This window comes from Mercurialis annua, linkage group LG2 (genome assembly GCF_937616625.2).
Source record: "Mercurialis annua linkage group LG2, ddMerAnnu1.2, whole genome shotgun sequence".
Taxonomy (NCBI): domain Eukaryota; kingdom Viridiplantae; phylum Streptophyta; class Magnoliopsida; order Malpighiales; family Euphorbiaceae; genus Mercurialis; species Mercurialis annua.
Window position 1 is genome coordinate 33,255,788 of NC_065571.1, and position 20,855 is coordinate 33,276,642.

A 20,855-nucleotide genomic window follows, 5' to 3' on the forward strand; every position below is an offset into this window, starting at 1 on the left:
TTTGTAAAACATTTGGATTAAATCGCTAAAAATGTGAAACTTTTGGATTTGTTTCATAACGTTTTAAACGTTTTGTTTTGTTTGATAACGTTTGTAAACGTTTGGCTTAAATTCCTAAAAATGTGAAACGTTTGGATTTGTTTTGTAACGTTTATAAACGTTTTGCTTAAATCGCTAAACAGATGAAACGTTTGGTTTTGTTTCGTAAACGATTGGCTTAAATAGCTAAAAAGGTTAAACAATTGGATTTGTTTCGTAACGTTTGTAAACATTTGGCTTAAATAGCTAAAAAGGTGAAACGTTGGAATTGTTTCGTAACGTTTGTAAGTATTTGGCTTAAATCGCTAAAAAGCTGAAACGTTTGGATTTGTTTCGTAACGTTTGTAAACGTTTGGCTTAAATTGTTTAAAGGTGAAACATTTGGATTTGTTTCGTAACGTTTCTAAACGATTGGCTTAAATTGCTGAAAAGGTGAAACGTTTAGATTTATTTTGTAGCGTTTGTAAACGTTCGGCTTCAATCGCTAAATACGCAAAAAGTTTTGATTGTTTCGTACGGTTCATAAACGTTTTGCTTAAATTGCTAAAAAGGTGAAACGATTGGATTTGTTTCGTAACGTTTGTAAATGTTTGGTTTAAATCGCTAAAAGGGTGAAACGTTTGGATTTGTTTCGTAACGTTTGTAAACGTTTGGCTTGAATCGCTAAAAATGTGAAATGTTTGGATTTGTTTCGTAACATTTAAAGGTTTGGCTTAAATCGCTAAAAAGGTCAAACCCTTGTATTTGCTTCGTAACGTTTGTAAATGTTTGGCTTAAATCGGTAAAAAGGTGAAATGTTTTGTTTTGTTTTGTGCCGTTTGTAAATGTTTGGCTTAAATAGCTAAAAATGTTAAACGTTTGGATTTGTTTTGTAAAGTTTGTAAACGTTTGTCTTAAATGGTTAATAAGGGGAAATGTTTGGATTTGCAAACGTTTGGCTTAAATCGCTAAAAGGGTGAAACATTTGGATTTGTTTCGTAACTTTTTAAACGTTTGGTGAAACGTTTAAATTTGTTTGTAAACGTTTGGCTTAAATTGCTAAAAAGGTCAAACGTTTGGATTTGTTTCGCTACGTTTATAAATGTTTGGCTTCAATCGCTAAAATGAGGGAAAATTTGGATTTATTTCGTAACGTTTGTAAATGTTTGGCTTAAATTGCTAAATAGGTAAAACGTTTGGTTTTGTTCCGTTACGTTTTTAAACGTTTGGATTAAATTGTAAAAAGGTGAAACGCTTGGACTTGTAAACGTTTGGCTTAAATCGCTAAAAAGGTGAAACGTTTGGATTTGTTTCGTAACGTTTGTAAACGTTTGGCTTAAATCACCTAAATGGGGAAACATTTGGATTTATTTCGTAACTTATGTAACTGTTTGGCTTAAATTGCTAAAAATGTAAAACGTTTCGTTTTGGAAGGTTATGAAACAAAACTAAACGCATAAAACGTTACGAAATAAATCCAAACGTTTCACCTTTTTAGCGATTTAAGCCGTAACGTTAATAAGCGTTTGGCTTAAATCGCTAAAAAGGTGAAACGTTTGAATTTGTTTCATATCGTTTGTATACGTTTGTCTTAAATTGAAACGTTTGGATTTGTTTCATAACATTTGTAAACGTTTGGCATAAATTGCCAAAAAGGTGAAATGTTTGATTTTGTTTTGTAAGGTTTGTAAACGTTAGGCTTAAATTGCTAAAAAGGTGAAACCTTTTGATTTGTTTCGTGACGTTTGTAAACGTTTGGCTTAAATTGCTAAAAAGGTGAAACATTTGGATTTGTTTCGTAACGTTTATAAACGATTGGCTTAAATTGCTAAAAAGGTGAAACATTTAGATTTGTTTTGTAGCGTTTGTAAACGCTTGGCTTCAATTGCTATAAACGCGAAACGTTTGGATTATTTCGTACCGTTCGTAAACGTTTGGCTTAAATTGCTAAAAAAGTGAAACGATTGGATTTGTTTTGTAACGTTTGTAAATGTTTGGTTTAAATCGCTAAAAAGGTGAAACGTTTGGATTTGTTTCGTAATGTTTGTAAACGTTTAGCTTGAATCGCTAAAAATGTGAAATGTTTGGATTTTTTTCGTAACATTTGTAAAGGTTTGGCTTAAATCGCTAAAAAGGTGAAACACTTGGATTTGCTTCGGAAAGTTTGTAAACGTTTGACTTAAATCGATAAAAAGGTGAAATGTTTGGTTTTGTTTTGTACCGTTTGTAAATGTTTGGCTTAAATAGCTAAAAATATGAAACGTTTGGATTTGTTTTATAAAGTTTGTAAACGTTTGTCTTAAATTGTTAAAAAGGTGAAATGCTTGGATTTGTAAACGTTTGGCTTAAATCGCTAAAAGGATGAAACGTTTGGATTTGTTTCGTAACTTTTTAAACGTTTGGTGAAACGTTTAGATTTGCTTGAAAACGTTTGGCTTAAATTGCTTAAAAGGTGAAACATTTGGATTTGTTTCGTTACGTTTGTAAATGTTTGGCTTCAATCGCTAAAATGAGGGAAACTTTGTATTTATTTCGTAACGTTTGTAAATGTTTGGCTTAAATTGCTAAATAGGTAAAACGTTTGGTTTTGTTCCCTAACGTTTTTAAACGTTTGGATTAAATTGTAAAAAGGTGAAACGTTTGGACTTGTAAACGTTTGTCTTAAATAGCTAAAAACGTGAAAAGTTTGGATTTGTTTCGTAACGTTTGTAAACGTTTGGATTAAATCGCCTAAATGGGGAAACATTTGGATTTGTTCCATAATGTTTGTAAACGTTTGGCTTAAATCTCTAAAAAGGTGAAACGTTTGGATTTGTTTAGTAATTTTGTTTCGTAACGGTTGTAAACGTTTGGCTTAAATCGCTAAAAATTGAAACGTTTGAATTTGTTTCATAACATTTTTAAACGTTTGGCTTAAATTGCTAAAAAGGCGAAACGTTTGGTTTTGTTTCGTAATGTTTGTAAACGTTTGGCTTAAATTGCTAAAAAGGGGAAACTTTTGGATTTTTTTTAAAACGTTAATAAACGATTGGGTTAAATTGCTAAAAAGGTGAAACGTTTGGATTGGTTTCGTAACGTTTTTAAACGTTTTGGCATAAACCGCTAAAAAGGTGAAACGTTTGGATTGTAACGTTTGCAAACGTTTGGCTTAAATCGCTAAAAAGGTGAAACATTTGGGTTTGTTTTGTAACATTTATAAACGTTTGGCTTAAACTGGTAAAAAGGTGAATTGCGTGGATTTGTTTCGTAACACTTGTAAACGTTTGGCTTTATTTCGTAACGCTTGTAAAACGTTTGGCTTAAATCGCTAAAAATGTGAAACGTTTGGATTTGTTTCGTGATGTTTATAAACGTTTCGCTTAAATCGCTAAAAAGGTGAAACGTTTGGTTTTGTTTCATAACGTTTGTAAACGATTGTCTTAAATCGCTAAAAAGGTGAAACGATTGGATTTGTTTCGTAACGTTTGTAAACGTTAGGCTTATAGAGCTAAAAAGGTGAAACGTTTGGATTTGTTTTGTAACGTTTGTCAACGTTAGGCTTAAATCGCTAAAAAGGTGAAACGTTTGGATTTGTTTCGTAACGTTTGTAAACGTTTGGTTTAAATCCCTAAGAAGGCTAAACGTTTGGTGTTTTTTCGTAACGTTAGTTAACGTTCGGATTAAATTGCTAAAAAGGTGAAATGCTTGGATTTGTTCCATAAAGTTTTAAACATTTGGATTTGTTTCGTAACATTTGCAAAAGTTTGGCTTAAATCGCTAAAAAGGTGAAACGTTTGGTTTTGTTTCGTCACGTTTGTAAACGTTCGGCTTAATAGCTAAAAAGGTTAAAGGTTTGGCCTATATCGCTAAACAGGTGACACGTTTGGAAATGTTTCGTAATGTTTGTAAACGTTCAGATTAAATTGCTAAAAAGGTGGAACATATGGATTTGTTTTGTAACGTTTCTAAACGTTTTGCTTAAATCGCTAAAACGAGAAAACGTTTGGATTTGTTTCGTAACGTTTGTCAACGTTTGGCTTAAATCGCTATAAAGGGGAAACGTTTGGGTTTGTTTCGTAACGTTTGTAACGTTTGTCTTAAATTGTTAAAAAGGTGAAACGCTTGGATTTGTAAACGTTTTGCTTAAATTGCTAAAAAGGGGAAACGCTTGGATTTGTTTCTAACCGTTTGTAAACGTTTGGCTTATATCGCTAAATAGGGGAAACATTTGGATTTGTTACGTTACATTTGTAAACGTTTGGATTTGTTTCGTAACGTTTATAAATGTTTGGCTTAAATCGGTAAAAAGGTGAAACGTTTGGATTTGTTTCTTAACGTTTGTAAACGTTTGGCTTAAATTTCTACAAAAGGTGAAACATTTGGATTTGTTTCGTAACGTTTGTAAACGTTTTGCTTAAATTGCTAAAAAGGTGAAACGCATGGATTTGTTTCGTAACGTTTGTAAATGTTTGGTTTAAATATCTAAAAAGGTGAAACTTTTGGATTTGTTTCGTTACATTTGTAAATGTTTGGCTTGAATCGCTAAAAATGTGAAACGTTTGGATTTGTTTCGTAACGTTTGTAAATGTTTGGCTTCAATCATTAAAAAGGTGAAACGTTTGGATTGGTTTCGTAACGTTTGTATACGTTTTGACTTAAATCTCTAAAAAGGTGAAACGTTTGGATTGTAACGTTTGCAAACGTTTGGCTTAAATCGCTAATAAGGTGAAATATTTGGATTTGTTTTGTAACACTTATAAACGTTTTGCATAAATTGCTAAAAAGGTGAAACGCTTGGATTTGTTTCATAACTCTTGTAAACGTTTTGCTTTGTTTCGTAACGTTTGTAAAACGTTTGGCTTAAATCGCTAAAAATGTGAAACGTTTGGATTTGTTTCGTAACGTTTTAAACATTTTGTTTTGTTTGATAACGTTTGTAAACGTTTGGCTTAAATTTCTAAAAATATGAAATGTTTGGATTTTTTTTGTAACGTTTATAAACGTTTTGCTTAAAACACTAAAAAGATGAAACGTTTGGTTTTGTTTCGTAAACGTTTGGCTTAAATAGCTAAAAAGGTTAAATGTTTGGATTTGTTTCGTAACGTTTGTGTATTTGGCTTAAATGCCAAAAAGGTGCAACGTTTGGATTTGTTTCGTAACGTTTGTAAATGTTTGGATTTGTTTCGTAACGTTTGTAAACGTTTGGCCTAAATCTCTATAAAAGGTGAAACAGTTGGATTTGTTTCGTAACGTTTGTAAACGTTTGGCTTAAATTTATAAAAAGATGAAACACTTATATTTGTTTCGTAAAGATTGTAAACATTTGGCTTAAATCTCTAAAAAAGGTGAAACGTTTGGTTTTGTTTCATAACGTTAATAAACGTTCGTATTAAATTGCTAAATAAGTGAAACCCTTGGATTTGATCCATAATGTTTTCAACGTTTGGATTTGTTTCGAAACATTTTTAAACGTTTGGGTTAAATCACTAAAAATGTGAAACGTTTGGTTTTGTTTCGCAACGTTTGTAAACGTTCGGCTTATATAGCCAAAAAGGTTAAACGTTTGGCTTATATCGGTAAAAAGGTGACACGTTCGGAATATTTTTGTAACGTTTGTAAACGTTCGGATTAAATTGCTAAAAAGGTGGAACGTTTGGATTTGGTTCGTAACGTTTCTAAACGTTTGGCTTAAATCGCTAACACGAGAAAATGTTTGGATTTAAGCCAAACGTTTGTAAACGTTTGGCTTAAATCGCTAAAAAGGGGAAACATTTGGGTTTGTTTCGTAATGTTTGTAAACATTTGTCTTATATTTGTAAAAAGGTAAAACGCTTGGATTCGTAAACGTTTGCCTTATATTGCTAAAAAGGTGAAACGTTTGGATTTGTTTCAAAACGTTTTTAAACGTTTTTAAACGTTTGGCTTAAATCTCTAAAAATGTGAAACGTTTGGATTTGTTTCGTAACGTTTGTAAATGTTTGGCTTAAATCGCTAAAACGGTGAAACATTTGGATATGTTTGGTAACGTTTGTAAATGTTTGGCTTAAATTGCTAAAAAGGTGAAACGCTTGGATTTGTTTCGTAGCGTTTGTAAATGTTTTGCTTAAATCGCTAAAAAGGGGAAATATTTGGGTTTGTTTTGTACGTTTGTAAACGTTTGGCTTATATCGCTAAAAATGTGAAACGTTTGGATTTGATTCGTAATGTTTGTAACAGTTTTTCTTAAATCGCTAAAAAGGTGAAACACTTGGATTTGCTTCGTAAAGTTTCTAAACGTATGGCTTAAATCGTTAAAAAGGCAAAACGTTTGGTTTTGTTTTGTACCATTTGTAAATGTTTGGCTTAAATAGCTAAAAATATGAAACGTTTGGATTTGTTTCGTAACGTTTGTAAACGTTTGGCTTAAATTGCTAAAAAGGTGAAACCTTTGGGTTTGTTTCGTTACGTTTTCAAACGTTTGGCTTAAATTGCTAAAAAGGTGAAACGTTTGGATTGGTTTCGTAACGTTTTTAAACGTTTTGGCATAAATCGCTAAATAGGTGAAACGTTTAGATTGTAACGTTTGCAAACGTTTGGCTTAAATCGCTAAAAAGGTGAAACATTTGGGTTTGTTTTGTAACATTAATAAACGTTTGGCTTAAATTGGTAAAAAGGTAAAATGCTGTGATTTGTTTTGTAACACTTGTAAACGTTTGGCTTTATTTCGTAACGCTTGTAAAACGTTTGGCTTAAATCGCTAAAAATGTGAAACGTTTGGATTTATTTCGTAACGTTTATAAACGTTTTGCTTAAATCGCTAAAAAGGTGAAACGTTTGGTTTTGTTTCGTAACGTTTGTAAATGTTTGTCTTAAATCGCTAAAAAGGTGAAACGATTGGATTAGTTTTGTAACGTTTGTAAACGTTAGGCTTATATCGCTAAAAAGGTGAAACGTTTGGATTTGTTTTGTAACGTTTGTAAACGTTAGGCTTAAATCGCTAAAAAGGTGAAACGTTTGGATTTGTTTCGTAACGTTTGTAAACATTTGGCTTAAATCGCTAAGAAGGCTAAACGTTTGGTGTTTTTTCGTAATGTTAGTAAACGTTCGGATTAAATTGCTAAAAAGGTGAAACGCTTGGATTTGTTCCATAAAGTTTTAAACATTTGGATTTGTTTCGTAACATTTGCAAAAGTTTGGCTTAAATCGCTAAAAAGGTGAAACGTTTGGTTTTGTTTCGTAACGTTTGTAAACGTTCGGCTTAATAGCTAAAAAGGTTAAACGTTTGTCTTATATCTCTAAACAGGTGACACGTTTGGAAATGTTTCGTAATGTTTGTAACGTTTCTAAACATTTTGCTTAAATCGCTAAAACGAGAAAACGTTTGGATTTTTTTCGTAACGTTTGTCAACGTTTGGCTTAAATCGCTATAAAGGGGGAATGTTTGGGTTTGTTTCGTAAAGTTTGTAACGTTTGTCTTAAATTGTTAAAAAGGTGAAACGCTTGGATTTGTAAACGTTTGGTTTACATTGCGTAAAAGGGGAAACGCTTGGATTTGTTTCTAACCATTTGTAAACGTTTGGCTTATATCGCTTAATAGGGGAAACATTGGGATTTGTTACGTTACATTTGTAAACGTTTGGATTTGTTTTGTAACGTTTGTAAATGTTTGGCTTAAATCGGTAAAAAGGTGAAACGTTTGAATTTGTTTCTTAACGTTTGTAAACGTTTGGCTTAAATCTCTACAAAAGGTGAAACATTTGGATTTGTTTCGTAAAGTTTGTAAACGTTTGGCTTAAATTTCTAAAGAGATGAAATCCTTGGATTTGTTCCGTAACGTTTTAAACGTTTGGATTTGATTCGTAACATTTGTAAACGTTTGGCATAATTAGCTAAAAAGGCGAAACGTTTGGTTTCGTTTCGTAACGTTTGTAAACGTTCGGCTTAAATAGCTAAAAAGGTTAAACGTTTGGCTTATATCGCTAAAAAGGTGACACGTTTGGAATTATTTCGTACCGTTTATAAACGTTCGGATTAAATTGCTAAAAAGGTGGAGCGTTTGGATTTGTTTCGCAATGTTTCTAAATGTTTGGCTTAAATCGGTAAAACGAGAAAACGTTTGGATTTATTTTTTAACGTTTGTAAACGTTTGGCTTAAATCGCTATAAAGTCGAAACATTTGAGTTTGTTTCGTAATGTTTCTAAACCTTTGTCTTAAATTTCTAAAAAGGTGAAACGCTTGGATTTGTAAACGTTTGGCTTAAATTGGTAAAAAGGTGAAACGCTTGGATTTGTTTCGAAACGTTTGTAAACGTTTGGCTTAAATCTCTAAAAAGGTGAAACGTTTGGATTTGTTTCGTAACATTTCGAAACGTTTGTCTTAAATCGCTAAAAATGTGGAACGTTTTGATTTGTTTCGTAACGTTTGTAAACGTTTGGCTTAAATTTCTAAAAAGGTGAAACGCTTGGATTTGTTTCGTAACGTTTGTAAATGTTTGTCTTAAATCGCTAAAAAGGTGAAACGTTTGGATTTGTATAGTAACGTTTGTAACAGTTTGGCTTAAATCACTAAAAAGGTGAAACGCTTGAATTTGCTTCGTAACGTTTGTAAACGTTTGGCTTAAATCGCTAAAAGGTGAAACGTTTGGTTTTGTACCGTTTGCAAATGTTAGGCTTAAATAGCTAACAATGTGAAACGATTGGATTTGTTTCGTAACGTTTGTAAACGTTAGGCTTAAATCGCTAAAAAAGATTAAACGTTTAGATTGGTTTCGTAATGTTTGTAAACGTTTTGGCTTAAATCGCTAAAAAGGTGAAATAGTTGGATTAAAATGTTTGCAAACGTTTGGCTTAAATGGCTAAAAAGGTGAAACTATGGATTTGTTTTGTAACATTTATAAACGTTTGGCTTAAATTTGTAGAAAGGTGAAATACTTGGATTTGTTTCGTAGCACGTATAAACGTTTGGCTTTGTTTCGTAACGTTTGTAAAACGTTTGGCTTAAATCGCTAAAAATGTGAAACGTTTGGATTTGTTTCGTAACATTTTAAAGGTTTCGTTTTGTTCTGTAACGTTTGTATACGTTTGCCTTAAATTGCTAAAAATATGAAACTATTGGATTTGTTTTCTAACGTTTATAAACGTTTTGCTTAAATCGCTAAAAAGGTGAGACGTTTAATTTTGTTTCATAACGTTTGTAAACGTTTGGCATAAATCTCTAAAAAGGTGAAACGGTTGGATTTGTTTTGTAACATTTGTAAACGTTTGGCTAAAATCGCTAAAAAGGTGAAACGTTTGGATTTGTTTTGTAACGTTTGTACACGCACTACAAAAAATTTGGCTTCTTGTGACGAATAAAATTTATCATGTTAAGCCCAAAATTTGTCACAACAACGTTATTGTGACTACTTTGTGACGAATTTTGTTGGTCACAACAAACAAGTCACAATAAGTCAATTTTATAGTTTGTCACCATAAATTTTCTATTGTGATAAAATTGTTTTGTCACATTCATATTTATTGTGACGAAAATGTATATCACAAGTAATCCAATGTTGTCAAAATTTGTCGTAATATACATCGACTTCTAGTGACAAAACGCTAATAACATGACAAAAAAATATTTATCACAATTCATATAAATTTGTCACTACATACACCGAGTTATTAGTGACAAAAAGATTATATGGTGATAAAACCATATTTATCACAATTAATATACATTTGTCACCACATACGCCGAGTTATTAGTGACAAAAAGATTGTGAAGTGACAAAAAAATATTTATCACAAGTAATCAATCATAAAGTGACGAAATTGATTGTCATAATAATTAATTAATTGTGATACATGTAATTTATCACAACAAGTAATTTAACATAATGTGACGAGATTAATTGTCATTATAATTAGGTAGTTGTGATAAATTTAATTTATCATAAGAAGTAATTTAACTTAACGTGACGAAATTAATTGTCATAATAATTGGTTAGTTGTGATAAATTTAATTTATCACAACACGTAATATAATGATAATGTGACAAAATTAATTGTCATTATAATTTGTCGACGGTGACAAATTTAATTTATCAAAATAAGTAATTTATCATAACGTGACGAAATTAATTGTCATTATAATTTGTCAACGGTGACAAATTTAATTTATCACAACAAGTAAGTTATCATAACGTGACGAAATTAATTGTCATTATAATTAGTTAGCTGTGACAAAAAAAAATTATCACAACAAGTAAGTTATCATAATGTGACGAACTTAATTGTCATTACAGTTTGTCATCGGTGACAAATATAATTTATCACAACAAATAATATATTATAACGTGACGAAATTAATTGTCATTATAAGTTGTTAACGGTGACAAATTTAATTTATCACAAGAAGAAATTTATCATTACGTGACGAAATTAATTGTCATTATTATTAGGTAGCTGTAACAAAATTAATTTGTCACAACAAGCTATTATTTCCATTTTTATCGATACCAAAATAATTGAATACGGTAATTTGTTGCTAAAATCAATGAATAAAAAACAAAATCAATTCAAATATTACATAAAATTATCAATGATTAAGTCTTTAATAACACTGAAATAACCGATCGTATGAAACATGTAAACTATTTGCTATAAAGAAAAGAAACTAAATTAGGCCTAACTTTTGATATAGGAGACGTCCATCTTCTTTCATTCAATTCCAATCTGCAAGAAAAAAAATACGTTTATTATATACACTTTTATTTTCAAACTGACATAATTAAGTGAATAATTTTCAAATTATAGAAAAAATTTAAAAGCGTAACGAATTAAAAAATATATTTAAGTAAGCCGTCACATACCAATCATTAGATGGTTCGTCATCAAGAGATTTTTCACAGCCATCGATACATGTTTCGTCGCCATCAATAGATATTTCCTCATCATCTTTTGCATTCAACATTTGTTGAACAAGATGCTTGAGTTTGCTATATGATTGAGAAATGTTATCAATTTTCACCTGTTGATTTTGAATTTGGTCATTTAGTTCTTTAACTTGCTTTTCAGTCTCAAACTTCTCTGCTTGTAAACGAGCTTCAAACTCTGATTCTTTAGCTGTTATCCGTTTGGCTCCATATCCGAGTCCACGAGCATAACCAGACTTCGGTATATCCAAAACCTTTTGTAGAATTTTCCTCCCATCAATTGCAACGCCTTCCTCGAGTGCTTTTGAGCGAATAGCTTCCATTTGTTCCTAATTAATTAAATATGCTTTAATAACACTTTATAAAATTGTGTTTAGATAACTATATATATAAAAAAAGAACTTACGTATTTATCTCCAGCTTCTGGGTCAATCCATGAGCCGTCTTTTTTACGGTGTGCTTGACTGTAGAGCCTCATTTCAGGTGGCTCTTCATCAATGACTTCAGATGTTTCCTATAACGTTCATACAATTGATTAAAAACTAAATGATAAAGAATTTAAATACGAAATCAAAAACAGATTACATATAAACTCATATTTACCATTTCATACAAACGTTGGCAATAAGACTTTGATCCCGAAGTGTGAGAAAAGGTCACTTTCTTGCGATTATTAATGTTTACAGTGCTTCGAGCCTATTATAATAAAGCCAACACATAAATGTTTTAAAGGTACATATCATATTATCAATAATAAAAGTTTTATATAATTAGATATAAACTATTTTAACCAAAATAGTAGAGATATTCGTATCTCAGAAGCATAACTCGTAAACATGCAAAATACTCGGCGAAGTACAAGCATTTTCTCGAGTTATGTTAATTATGTAGACATCTGAACTCCAGGTAAGGCATAAAACTCGAAGAGTTTCAAGCCTTTCATCGAGTTTGAGCTTCTCAGATATGAACTAACTCGAGGAAGGAAAAAATACTCTACGAGATCATTCATTCCTCGAGATTTTCATTTCTGTATAAGCTCATTTTCGTGGAGAGGCTTTAAACTCGAAGTGTTTCAAGTCTAACCTCGAGTTTAAGCTTATTCAGAGTTAAAATAAATCATGAAAAGGCTAAAAATCATTTAATATTGAAATCCTTTGAACAAACCTCGTATTTTCGTTCAGAACACAATATGTGAAGCTAATTTAGATATAATTGGAAACATACTACCAACTAATTAGATAATAAAGTACTCATTTTTAGCAAACGATATTAGACAATCGTATATAAAATTGAAACATTACCTTAAAGTGTGCATGTTCATCAAAATGTTCACATAGGTTCTTCCAATCGTTAATTTTTACATCCTTGGGTGGATGTTTTTCAGCTTCTTCACGAGTAGGGAACGTCTTATAGTGTAAGTGACACTGATACTTGAAACTTCTAAATCGTCTAGCCATCATTCCATATACTACTTCTCTTGCATGTGGATCACTTAAATCAATCTCAAATTCACCCTATCAATAAAAAAACATATGAATAGTCACATATTATAAGAATACAATTATTCGAAATAACAAGTATGCTATAAAATAATTATTAATTTTACCTGAATAGTTGTAAGTAAGGCTTCCTTTTGTTCAGCGCTTATTTGAGACCAATAAAGTTTACCTAGCGGTGCCATTAATCGAGTGACAATACCAATTTCCATTTTGAATATCTTTTCTGAAGGACCAATTGGTAATCTATTTGTTTTTGCAATCACAATTCCACCAATTTTTGAACCATCTTTAGTCATTTTTTTAACTTCAAATCCTCTAGCTTTACCTCTACCATTCTTTTTTGGAAGAGGACCTAAGAAGTACAACAGTTTACCTCATGTTAGTTTGCTTTTTGTTTCCAAATTGATATGTACCTTTTTAAAAAAATAATTTATATGCAGTTTGTAAACGTTATAGTGACTGAATATAAACTATATGTGAACCATAAGTCAACCTCAGAAAACAAAAAACAAACACAGAATAGAGAAATACGTAAGAAATACAAAACTTTACCTCATACTAGTTTGCTGCTCTATTAAACTTTATATGTAATTATCATACTATTTTAAAATTTCATATGTATGTCTTATACTATTTTTAAATTTAAATGCAGTTTTTAAGACGTTTTTGTGCCCAAATATGAATCTTATGTCAACCGCATGAAACACAAAATAATCACAAAAAAGAGAAACAAATTGATATGTATGTCTTATACTATTCTTAAACTATTTTTAAATTAAAACACATTTCTTTTTGGGAAGAAGACCTAAGAAATACTACAGTTTATCTCATGTTAGTTTTCTTCTCAATTCAAATTGATATGTATCTCTTATACTATTTTTAATTTTTATTTAGATGCAGTTTTTTATAGGTTTTTGTAACCTAATATGAACCTTATGTCAACCGTATGTCAACTTTAAGAAACACAAAATAGAGGAAAAAAAACGAATTGCAAAAAATATAAGGTAAAAAATAACTTGAAAACAATATTTCCATTCCAGAAAAAGCATTGAAACACAATTTCATTTGTTAATTATATCAATTCACTAAGCAAAATAAATGAAACACAAAATAAATTCAACCTAACCTTCATCAACGTTTGTTGGTTCACCGGACATGGTTTCAGTTTCACCATCCCTGTTAACTTCAGCAGCCACTGGTATTGCAGTTGAATCATCACGGTGGTTGTGATGTTCAATACTATTTGGGTTTTGAATTGGAGGAGACGGAGATGTTGTGTTCACCAAAGGAGGAATAGGTTCCGACTCAGTTTCGGTAGTCTGAGATTGTTGTGATATATTTTTCATCGATGGTTTGTCATTCCCCTTCCTCAAATGAGCTTTCAGTCTAGCTGATCTTTGTAATTCGTTAAACGATATAACTCTTTTTCTAGTATTAAGTGACATTGTTCAGAAAATCGTTGAAACAAATTGAATTGAAGAACAAGTATGGTGAGAATTGTTTGTAATTTTTTTTATGATCGATATTTTGATAAGAACAAAGAAACCACTTTATTTTGTCATTCACCAACGTGATTCCTGCAATTATGGTTAATGCCAAAGAAGTTTCCTTTTAGAGGGAACTTCTTTAATTAAAAAATTAAATAAGGAACAAATTATTTTCGTTTCCCTCTCTTTTTTTTTCGTTTCCCTCCTATTTTAATATTTTTTCCCTCCTAATAAATTCGTTTTTAAATTTTCCTGATTTGATTTGCCAAAATCGTGTCAAATCTAATCAGTTTGAGATATATTCTGAAAATCTTGTTGGAGAAATATTGTTTTTTACTCGAGGTAGTAGAGAAAGTCGACGAGTTTTATATGTTTCATCGAATATATGCTCTACTGAACTCGTCATAACTCGATGACATGGAAAATATTCGACGAGTTTAAACAATATACTCGAGTTAAAAGGGATGGTGAAACTGAATCCAAATATCACCACTTTCCTTTAGATATAGAAGCAAAATGCAAAATAAAAAGTCTTTGTTTCCCATATTAAAAGCAAAACAAAGAGTCTAATGTTGATAAATGGTTGTTTTTATGCTTATTTATGATTAGATATCAAAAATTTATGTGTTATTCAACGTAATAGTTGACCACTCCATTTTAATCGCTCTAACATAAATATTTCAAAACAATATTTTGTCTTAATTTTTTTGGAGGTAATATATGCCTTTTGCAAATAAATTGCAACAATAAGAAATTTTTCCACTTTTGCCTATTCTTATAATTTATTTTAATGTTTTTAATTAGTATAATTTGAATTTTTAATAGCTAAATTTATTCCGTTGAATATGATTTTACTCGCATAACCATTATTAAAATTGTATTTTAGGGTTTAGGGTTTAGGGTTTAGGGCTTAGGGTTTAGGGCTTAGGGTTTAGGGTTTAGGGTTTAGGGCTTAGGGTTAGGGTTTAGGGTTTTGGGTTAGAATTAGTGTTAGGGTTAGAAAAAACAACATTAATTAGCAACATTCAATTTTTTTTAATGACCGCTAAAAAAATAAAACAATATTTAATTTATTTTTTTAATGACCGCTAAAAAAATAAAACAATTAATATTTTATTTAGTTTTCCAAGGACATCCATTTTTCATATCGTTGACATAAAAAACCTCATGTATACTTGAGAACTGAACACGAAAGAATGATTTGTTTCAATTCCATTTTTACATTAACAAAGCAATGTGGCAAAATTTACATGAAGTTAATTTTATAAATTTTGATAAAAATTAAGAGAACTTAAAATATACGTTACATGTGCCTCAGTTTAACGTTGCATGTGCCTCAACTTACGTGAGATGTAAAAATGAACCTACAACTTCAACCTACTCGTAAAATAAGACATGATTTCATCACAAATAAACTAACTCGTTTTTAAGTACATAAATCTCAAATTCATGTACATATCTTGCAACCAAGCACTTTTGCAATTTTGAAAACAGATTGGTTCAGGCAGTACACACTTTAATAATCACAAGTTATGAGTAGCACACACAGACATGTTATTATGTCGTTGCATTCTATAAAGTTTATACATTTAATAATGTACGTAATTTAAAATTTTATGAAACAAATTATCAAAAATATATAGATCATATCATAATATATTAATAATTTTAAATGTTTAAATATTAAAAAATCGACTCAACCAAAAAATAAAAGGTTAAAGACTGATGTAATCAAAATATTAATTACATATTTTTAAAATTTAAATATTTAAATTTGTAAAATATTAACATTTATTCAAATTTTCTAGATCATAATCCTTTCAAACTCGATATTATTCTTTGAATGTTTGGCTGATATCTCATATATAATTCCATACGTTCAAACTCGATGTGTGTCTAATATCTCGACGAGTTTTCATCAACACATCGAGTTTCTGCTATCCAGTTTTCCACAAATTTCATGTTGGGCTGCATAACTACTGCCATAAAACACCAAAATTCTACAATCTACATTCAAGGCAATATAAAAAAGCATCTCTCAGTAAAATTCATACTTTCAAACAAGCTACAAGAATCCAAAAAGAGTTCAATAAGCGGTAAATTTCAGTCACTAATCATCGTCTTCGTCTTCATTGTCACTGTCATTTGAGTCTTCTAGTACATCAGTGTCGGCATCATCATAATTGATCGTAGTATCATCCTCCTCATCGCTAGAATAAATCGGGTTTGAGTTTTGACCTTGAAACATTTGACCAACATCAACTTCATCCGGTAATACATCTATTGGATGCAAGAGTTCCAAATTTTCACCACCATTTTGATCGACTTCATGACTATTATCTGCCTCGTATTGCTGATAGGGCTCATCATTCAATATTGAATCTTCATTGCACACTTTTTCCTTTTCTGGCACATCAAATATATTCCTGTGAAATGATTTTTGCACAATTTTCCAATGACCTCCATTTTTCATATCGCTGACATAAAAAACCTGTTGTACTTGAGAACTCAACACGAAAGAATCACCTGTATACCATTTACGGCTCACATTAACAGAAACTAAGTTGCCATCTGTTTTAATTCCATTTTTATCGCCAACATCCCACCAATCACATTTAAACAAGAAAACATGATTCCCATTAACATATTGGAGGTCAATGATATCTGTTAGCACACCATAAAACTCGATTTCTTTCGACTTATGCTCTCCCGTAACTGAAACTCCATTATTTTGAGTCCGACGAAAATTATCACGCTCAACTGTGTGAAACCTAACTCCATTGACAATTATCCCACTGTACCTAGCAATTCGTATATCAGGACCTAATCCCAACGCATATATATGATCTGTTGCTGCAACCAAACCAGTAGCACGTAAGCGTCCAACCTGAAAAATAAGTTTAATGGTGAAATTAGAGGCATAATTCAATATTTAGTACTTTTATAGCATCATACTTACACACTCCTTGAACCAACTGGCAAATCCTGCCTGGTGTCTTTTTTGCACATCTATAACACTTTCCTTTTGTAATTCCTCAATGTGAATCCTGCACAACGTTTATAAAATTAGATAAAAAGTGTAAAATAAAGCTATTTTGAAACTCTAAAGTCTTTGTTTTTTCAAAATAAAATAACTTACTTAAGATATTCATCAACATCCTCACAATTGTTAAGCACATACCACTGCAATTTTTCAAAATCAGAATGGGATAACGTTTTATATTCTGTAGCTCCTAAAGGTCTTGCATTGTTTGAAAATATGGAAAATCCATTTTCCACTCCTATTTGCACAGGAAAATTATTTCTCTCAACGCGATTATATATTGTCTCAACACCATGAAAATACAGTGAACAAAAGTTCAAACATTCTTTAGTGATATACGCTTCAGCAATTGAACCCTCCGGTCGAGCTAAGTTACGTACATAATTTTTCAAAGTACGTAAGAACCTGCACAACAAATTTGTTGTAAATGTGAATAAACCATATAGATATATAAAAATTAGTTAAAACTGCAGCAAGAAAACTAAAAATAAAATTTCCTTATCAACTAACCTCTCAATAAAGTACATCCACCTATAGTGAACAGGGCCTCCTAATTCTACTTCACGTGGCAGATGAATTGCCAAATGCATCATTACCACGAAAAAAGATGGAGGATATATCATCTCAAGTTTACATATTATCAAAATGATATCGCTCTGCAACTTTTTAACTGTAGATCTTTTTAAAGTCTTCGAACAAAGCTCCTTAAAGAAAGAGCTCAACTCTGATAATGCAGTGTAAACCTCACTACGCAAAGACCCACAAATTGATGCTGGAAGTAACCGTTGCAAGAATATATGATAATCATGGCTTTTCATCCCCATAACTTTGCAGTCCTGAACACTTACACATCGAGAAAGATTGGAAGCATATCCGTCTGGCAACCGGATTGACTGCAACCATTCGCAAAACTTTCTCCTTTCAGGCTTCGGTAATGTATAACAAGCAAGTGGCATAAAAAATTTATTTCCCTTTTGCTGTAAATGTAACTCTTTTCTTATACCCATTGCTTCTAAATCCATTCGAGCCTTAATGTTATCCTTAGATTTTCCATCAATATTCATCAACGTACCCAATATATTTTCACATATATTCTTCTCAATATGCATTACATCTAAATTATGACGTAATTTTAATGTTTTCCAGTAAGGCAATTCAAAGAATATACTTCTCTTTGTCCAATTGAGCTCTTCAGGACCACGTGCACGCTTTTTTTGGTTAGGTGTCTTCCCAAAAACAAGGCTTTTTGGAAGCAAATCTAATTGCCTTAGAACTTCATCTCCTGACAACTCTTCAGGCTTTGACCCGTGCTCTGGTTTGCCATCAAATTTTCTGCTTTTTCTCCAAGAATGTTGGGCATGTAAATATCTCCGATGACCCATGTAACATTGCTTCACTCCATTTTTTAATGTTAGCGAACACGTCCACTTATTACACACAGGACATGCCAATTTTCCTTTTGTGCTCCATCCAGATAACATTCCATATGCTGGAAAGTCATTTATTGTCCATAATAATGCAGCATGTAATTGAAAATTCTTACCGCTATATGCATCATATGTTGTCACACCAGTCTCCCATAACTCTTTTAACTCATCAATTAATGGCCTTAAATATACATCGATATTATTTCCGGGAGATTCCTTACCAGGAATAAGCAAAGATAACATCAAAAAATTCTCCTTCATGCATTTCCATGGTGGTAAGTTATATGGCGTCACAATCACCGGCCACATGCTATAACTCGTGCTCATATTTCCAAAAGGGTTAAATCCATCACTAGCAAGCCCAAGTCGCACGTTACGAGCATCTTTGCCAAACCAAGCATATTTCTGGTCAAAATCTTTCCATTCCGTAGCATCAGCTGGATGTCTAATCGTATCATCATCTACACGTTTCTCCTTATGCCACCTTATATTTTCACCAATATCTTTAGACATAAATAACCTCTGAAGTCTAGGTACTAAAGGGAAGTGTCTAAGAATTTTTTGAGCAACCTTCTTGCGTTTTCCGAAACCTAATTTCCATCTAGGGGCCTTACAAGTTGGACACGTGTCAAGATTTTCATTTTCCTTCCAAAATAGCACACAATCATTTACACAAGCATCAATAGTTACGTAACCGAGTCCTAAATCACGCATCAATTTTTTAACCTCATAACTTGAGCTTGGAAGGGTTTCTCCTCTCGGGAGTGCATCCTTGAACAACTCCAAATTCGAAAAAAATGACTTATTACTAGAATTTGTGAGTGCTTTGATATTAATCATCTTAAGAAGAAAAGAGAGCTTTGATTATTTTTGACTTCCAGGATATAGTTCACAATGAGAATCATTCCACAATTTAGCAAATTTTGCTACTTCTCCTTCTAGCATGTTATTATCTTGATTGGGAAGTCTGTCTTCCATGTCGGTGTCCATAAAAATTGCATTACACATATCATCTAACATTTCTGAAACATCATTTCCACTATCCTCCAATTCATTGTCCGAATTAATAGAGCCATCTAAACTATCACGAGGTTGAGAAGTCTCACCATGGTGCACCCAGTTTGTGTAGTTTTCACTAATTCCATATTGATATAGATCCATTTTTACTTCTTGCAATGGCTTCAAATAAATATTGATGCAGTTCTTGCATGGACATCGAACTCTGCCATTTGAATCAGTAAAGTCTTTTGCAACATTCAGAAATTTTTTGACCCCTTGAATATAACATGAACTAAATCGGTACGACGTCATCCAAGTTTTGTCTGATGGCGTCCCTTTAATACCAAAATAATATATTAGGCAACATCAATATTTGGTACAAATCTATCAATTGAAAATATAATTAAAACTTACCCATTACAAATCAGATACCGTTAGCTATTTTAAAAATATATCCAATTTCTTTCCCTGAACTACCTGCAGTTCTAAAACAAGGCTAACATTTGGTTAGTGTTACTGTTAAAACATACTCGAGGTCAGCCTATATAGTCGACGAATTTTTAAACTTAACTCGAGTTTATACGTCGTTTGCAATGTTAAACTCGATGTCATGCTTAATATTCGACGAGTTACATCCTTAACTCGACTTTTTTATCTCTGTCAAAGCACAAACTTGATGTAAGTCTTAATACTCGACGAAATGGAAGCAAAACCTCGAGTTCTTGATTTTACTGAGCTAATAAACTCGAGAATAGGTGATAAGTCGTCGAGTTTTAAGCCCGACCTCGAGTTTGTACGAATCAGTTAAAAAATTAAATTATCAATTGAACAAATAAGCAATTTGAATGTGAAATTCATCCTACATTAATCAATTTAGTCTCTTTTCATAAGTTAAAAAATACCTGGACAAATAAGCATCAACAAACACAAATCAATGAAAGTGCGGCGGCGTGAGAAGCGTACAAACGTATGGAATTGATGCGGTAGTGTGGTGTCAATATTCAGCAAAAAAAGTTTTTCCCTAATGAAGAGTGCTTCGATTAACCTAATTTGGATATTTGAATCTTAATTGTCATATACCTTTTTTTATCAAAATAAAATATAATTTCATAACCCATTTAAACCTGTTATCATATTTTTTTTTTTCAATTCCATGGTGACAAAACATTTATTAATCACAATATCATTTAATTTCGCTTAATTGCTGAAAAATAAAATTATTCACAATATTTTTACATATTATGATAAAATTTATTTTATCATAATAACTGTATTTTTAATATACAGTGACAAAACAGTTTTTGTCAAAACCCATTGTCACAACAAACACAATTAATTGCTATAGTGACAAAAATATTTGACACAATATTTAATTATCACAACATTATATAAGTTTAATTAATTGCTGAAAAATAAATTCGTTACTAAAGTCTTTAAATATTATGCTAAAATTTATTTTTTCATTATAACTGTATATATTTTCTATTTTACCATTTATTTTCTGCAAT

At 31.4% G+C, this 20,855-nt stretch overlaps 2 protein-coding genes across 2 annotated transcripts; both read right to left on the reverse strand.

The window, feature by feature from the left end:
- Positions 1–10,769: 10,769 nt before the first annotated feature.
- Positions 10,770–11,584, reverse strand: LOC126668427 (uncharacterized). The gene is made up of 3 exons (XM_050361629.2): positions 11,496–11,584; positions 11,299–11,406; positions 10,770–11,221 (listed from the first exon to the last, which is right to left on the reverse strand). Exons 1-3 carry the CDS (start codon positions 11,496–11,498, stop codon positions 10,781–10,783), a joined length of 552 nt encoding a protein of 183 aa, XP_050217586.2. The 5' UTR covers positions 11,499–11,584; the 3' UTR covers positions 10,770–10,780.
- Positions 11,585–15,823: 4,239 nt separating this feature from the next.
- On the reverse strand, positions 15,824–19,659 carry LOC126668428 (uncharacterized). The gene is made up of 6 exons (XM_050361630.2): positions 19,367–19,659; positions 19,075–19,156; positions 17,432–18,993; positions 17,018–17,326; positions 16,838–16,925; positions 15,824–16,765 (listed from the first exon to the last, which is right to left on the reverse strand). Exons 1-6 carry the CDS (start codon positions 19,657–19,659, stop codon positions 15,989–15,991), a joined length of 3,111 nt encoding a protein of 1,036 aa, XP_050217587.1. The 3' UTR covers positions 15,824–15,988.
- Between the last annotated feature and the right edge of the window lie 1,196 nt (positions 19,660–20,855).

Excerpts from the sequence above, each read along its gene's own strand:
- LOC126668427 (XM_050361629.2), bottom strand. Across the intron at positions 11,222-11,298 it reads CAGAAGCTGGAGATAAATAC|GAACAAATGGAAGCTATTCG; the intron begins GTAAGTTCTTTT and ends TTAATTAATTAG.
- LOC126668428 (XM_050361630.2), bottom strand. The coding sequence starts at position 19,659 with ATGACGTCGTACCGATTTAGTTCATGTTATATTCAAGGGGTCAAAAAA. Across the intron at positions 19,157-19,366 it reads GGAAATGATGTTTCAGAAAT|TAATAAGTCATTTTTTTCGA; the intron begins GTTAGATGATAT and ends CACAAATTCTAG. Across the intron at positions 16,766-16,837 it reads CCAGTTGGTTCAAGGAGTGT|GTTGGACGCTTACGTGCTAC; the intron begins GTAAGTATGATG and ends CTTATTTTTCAG.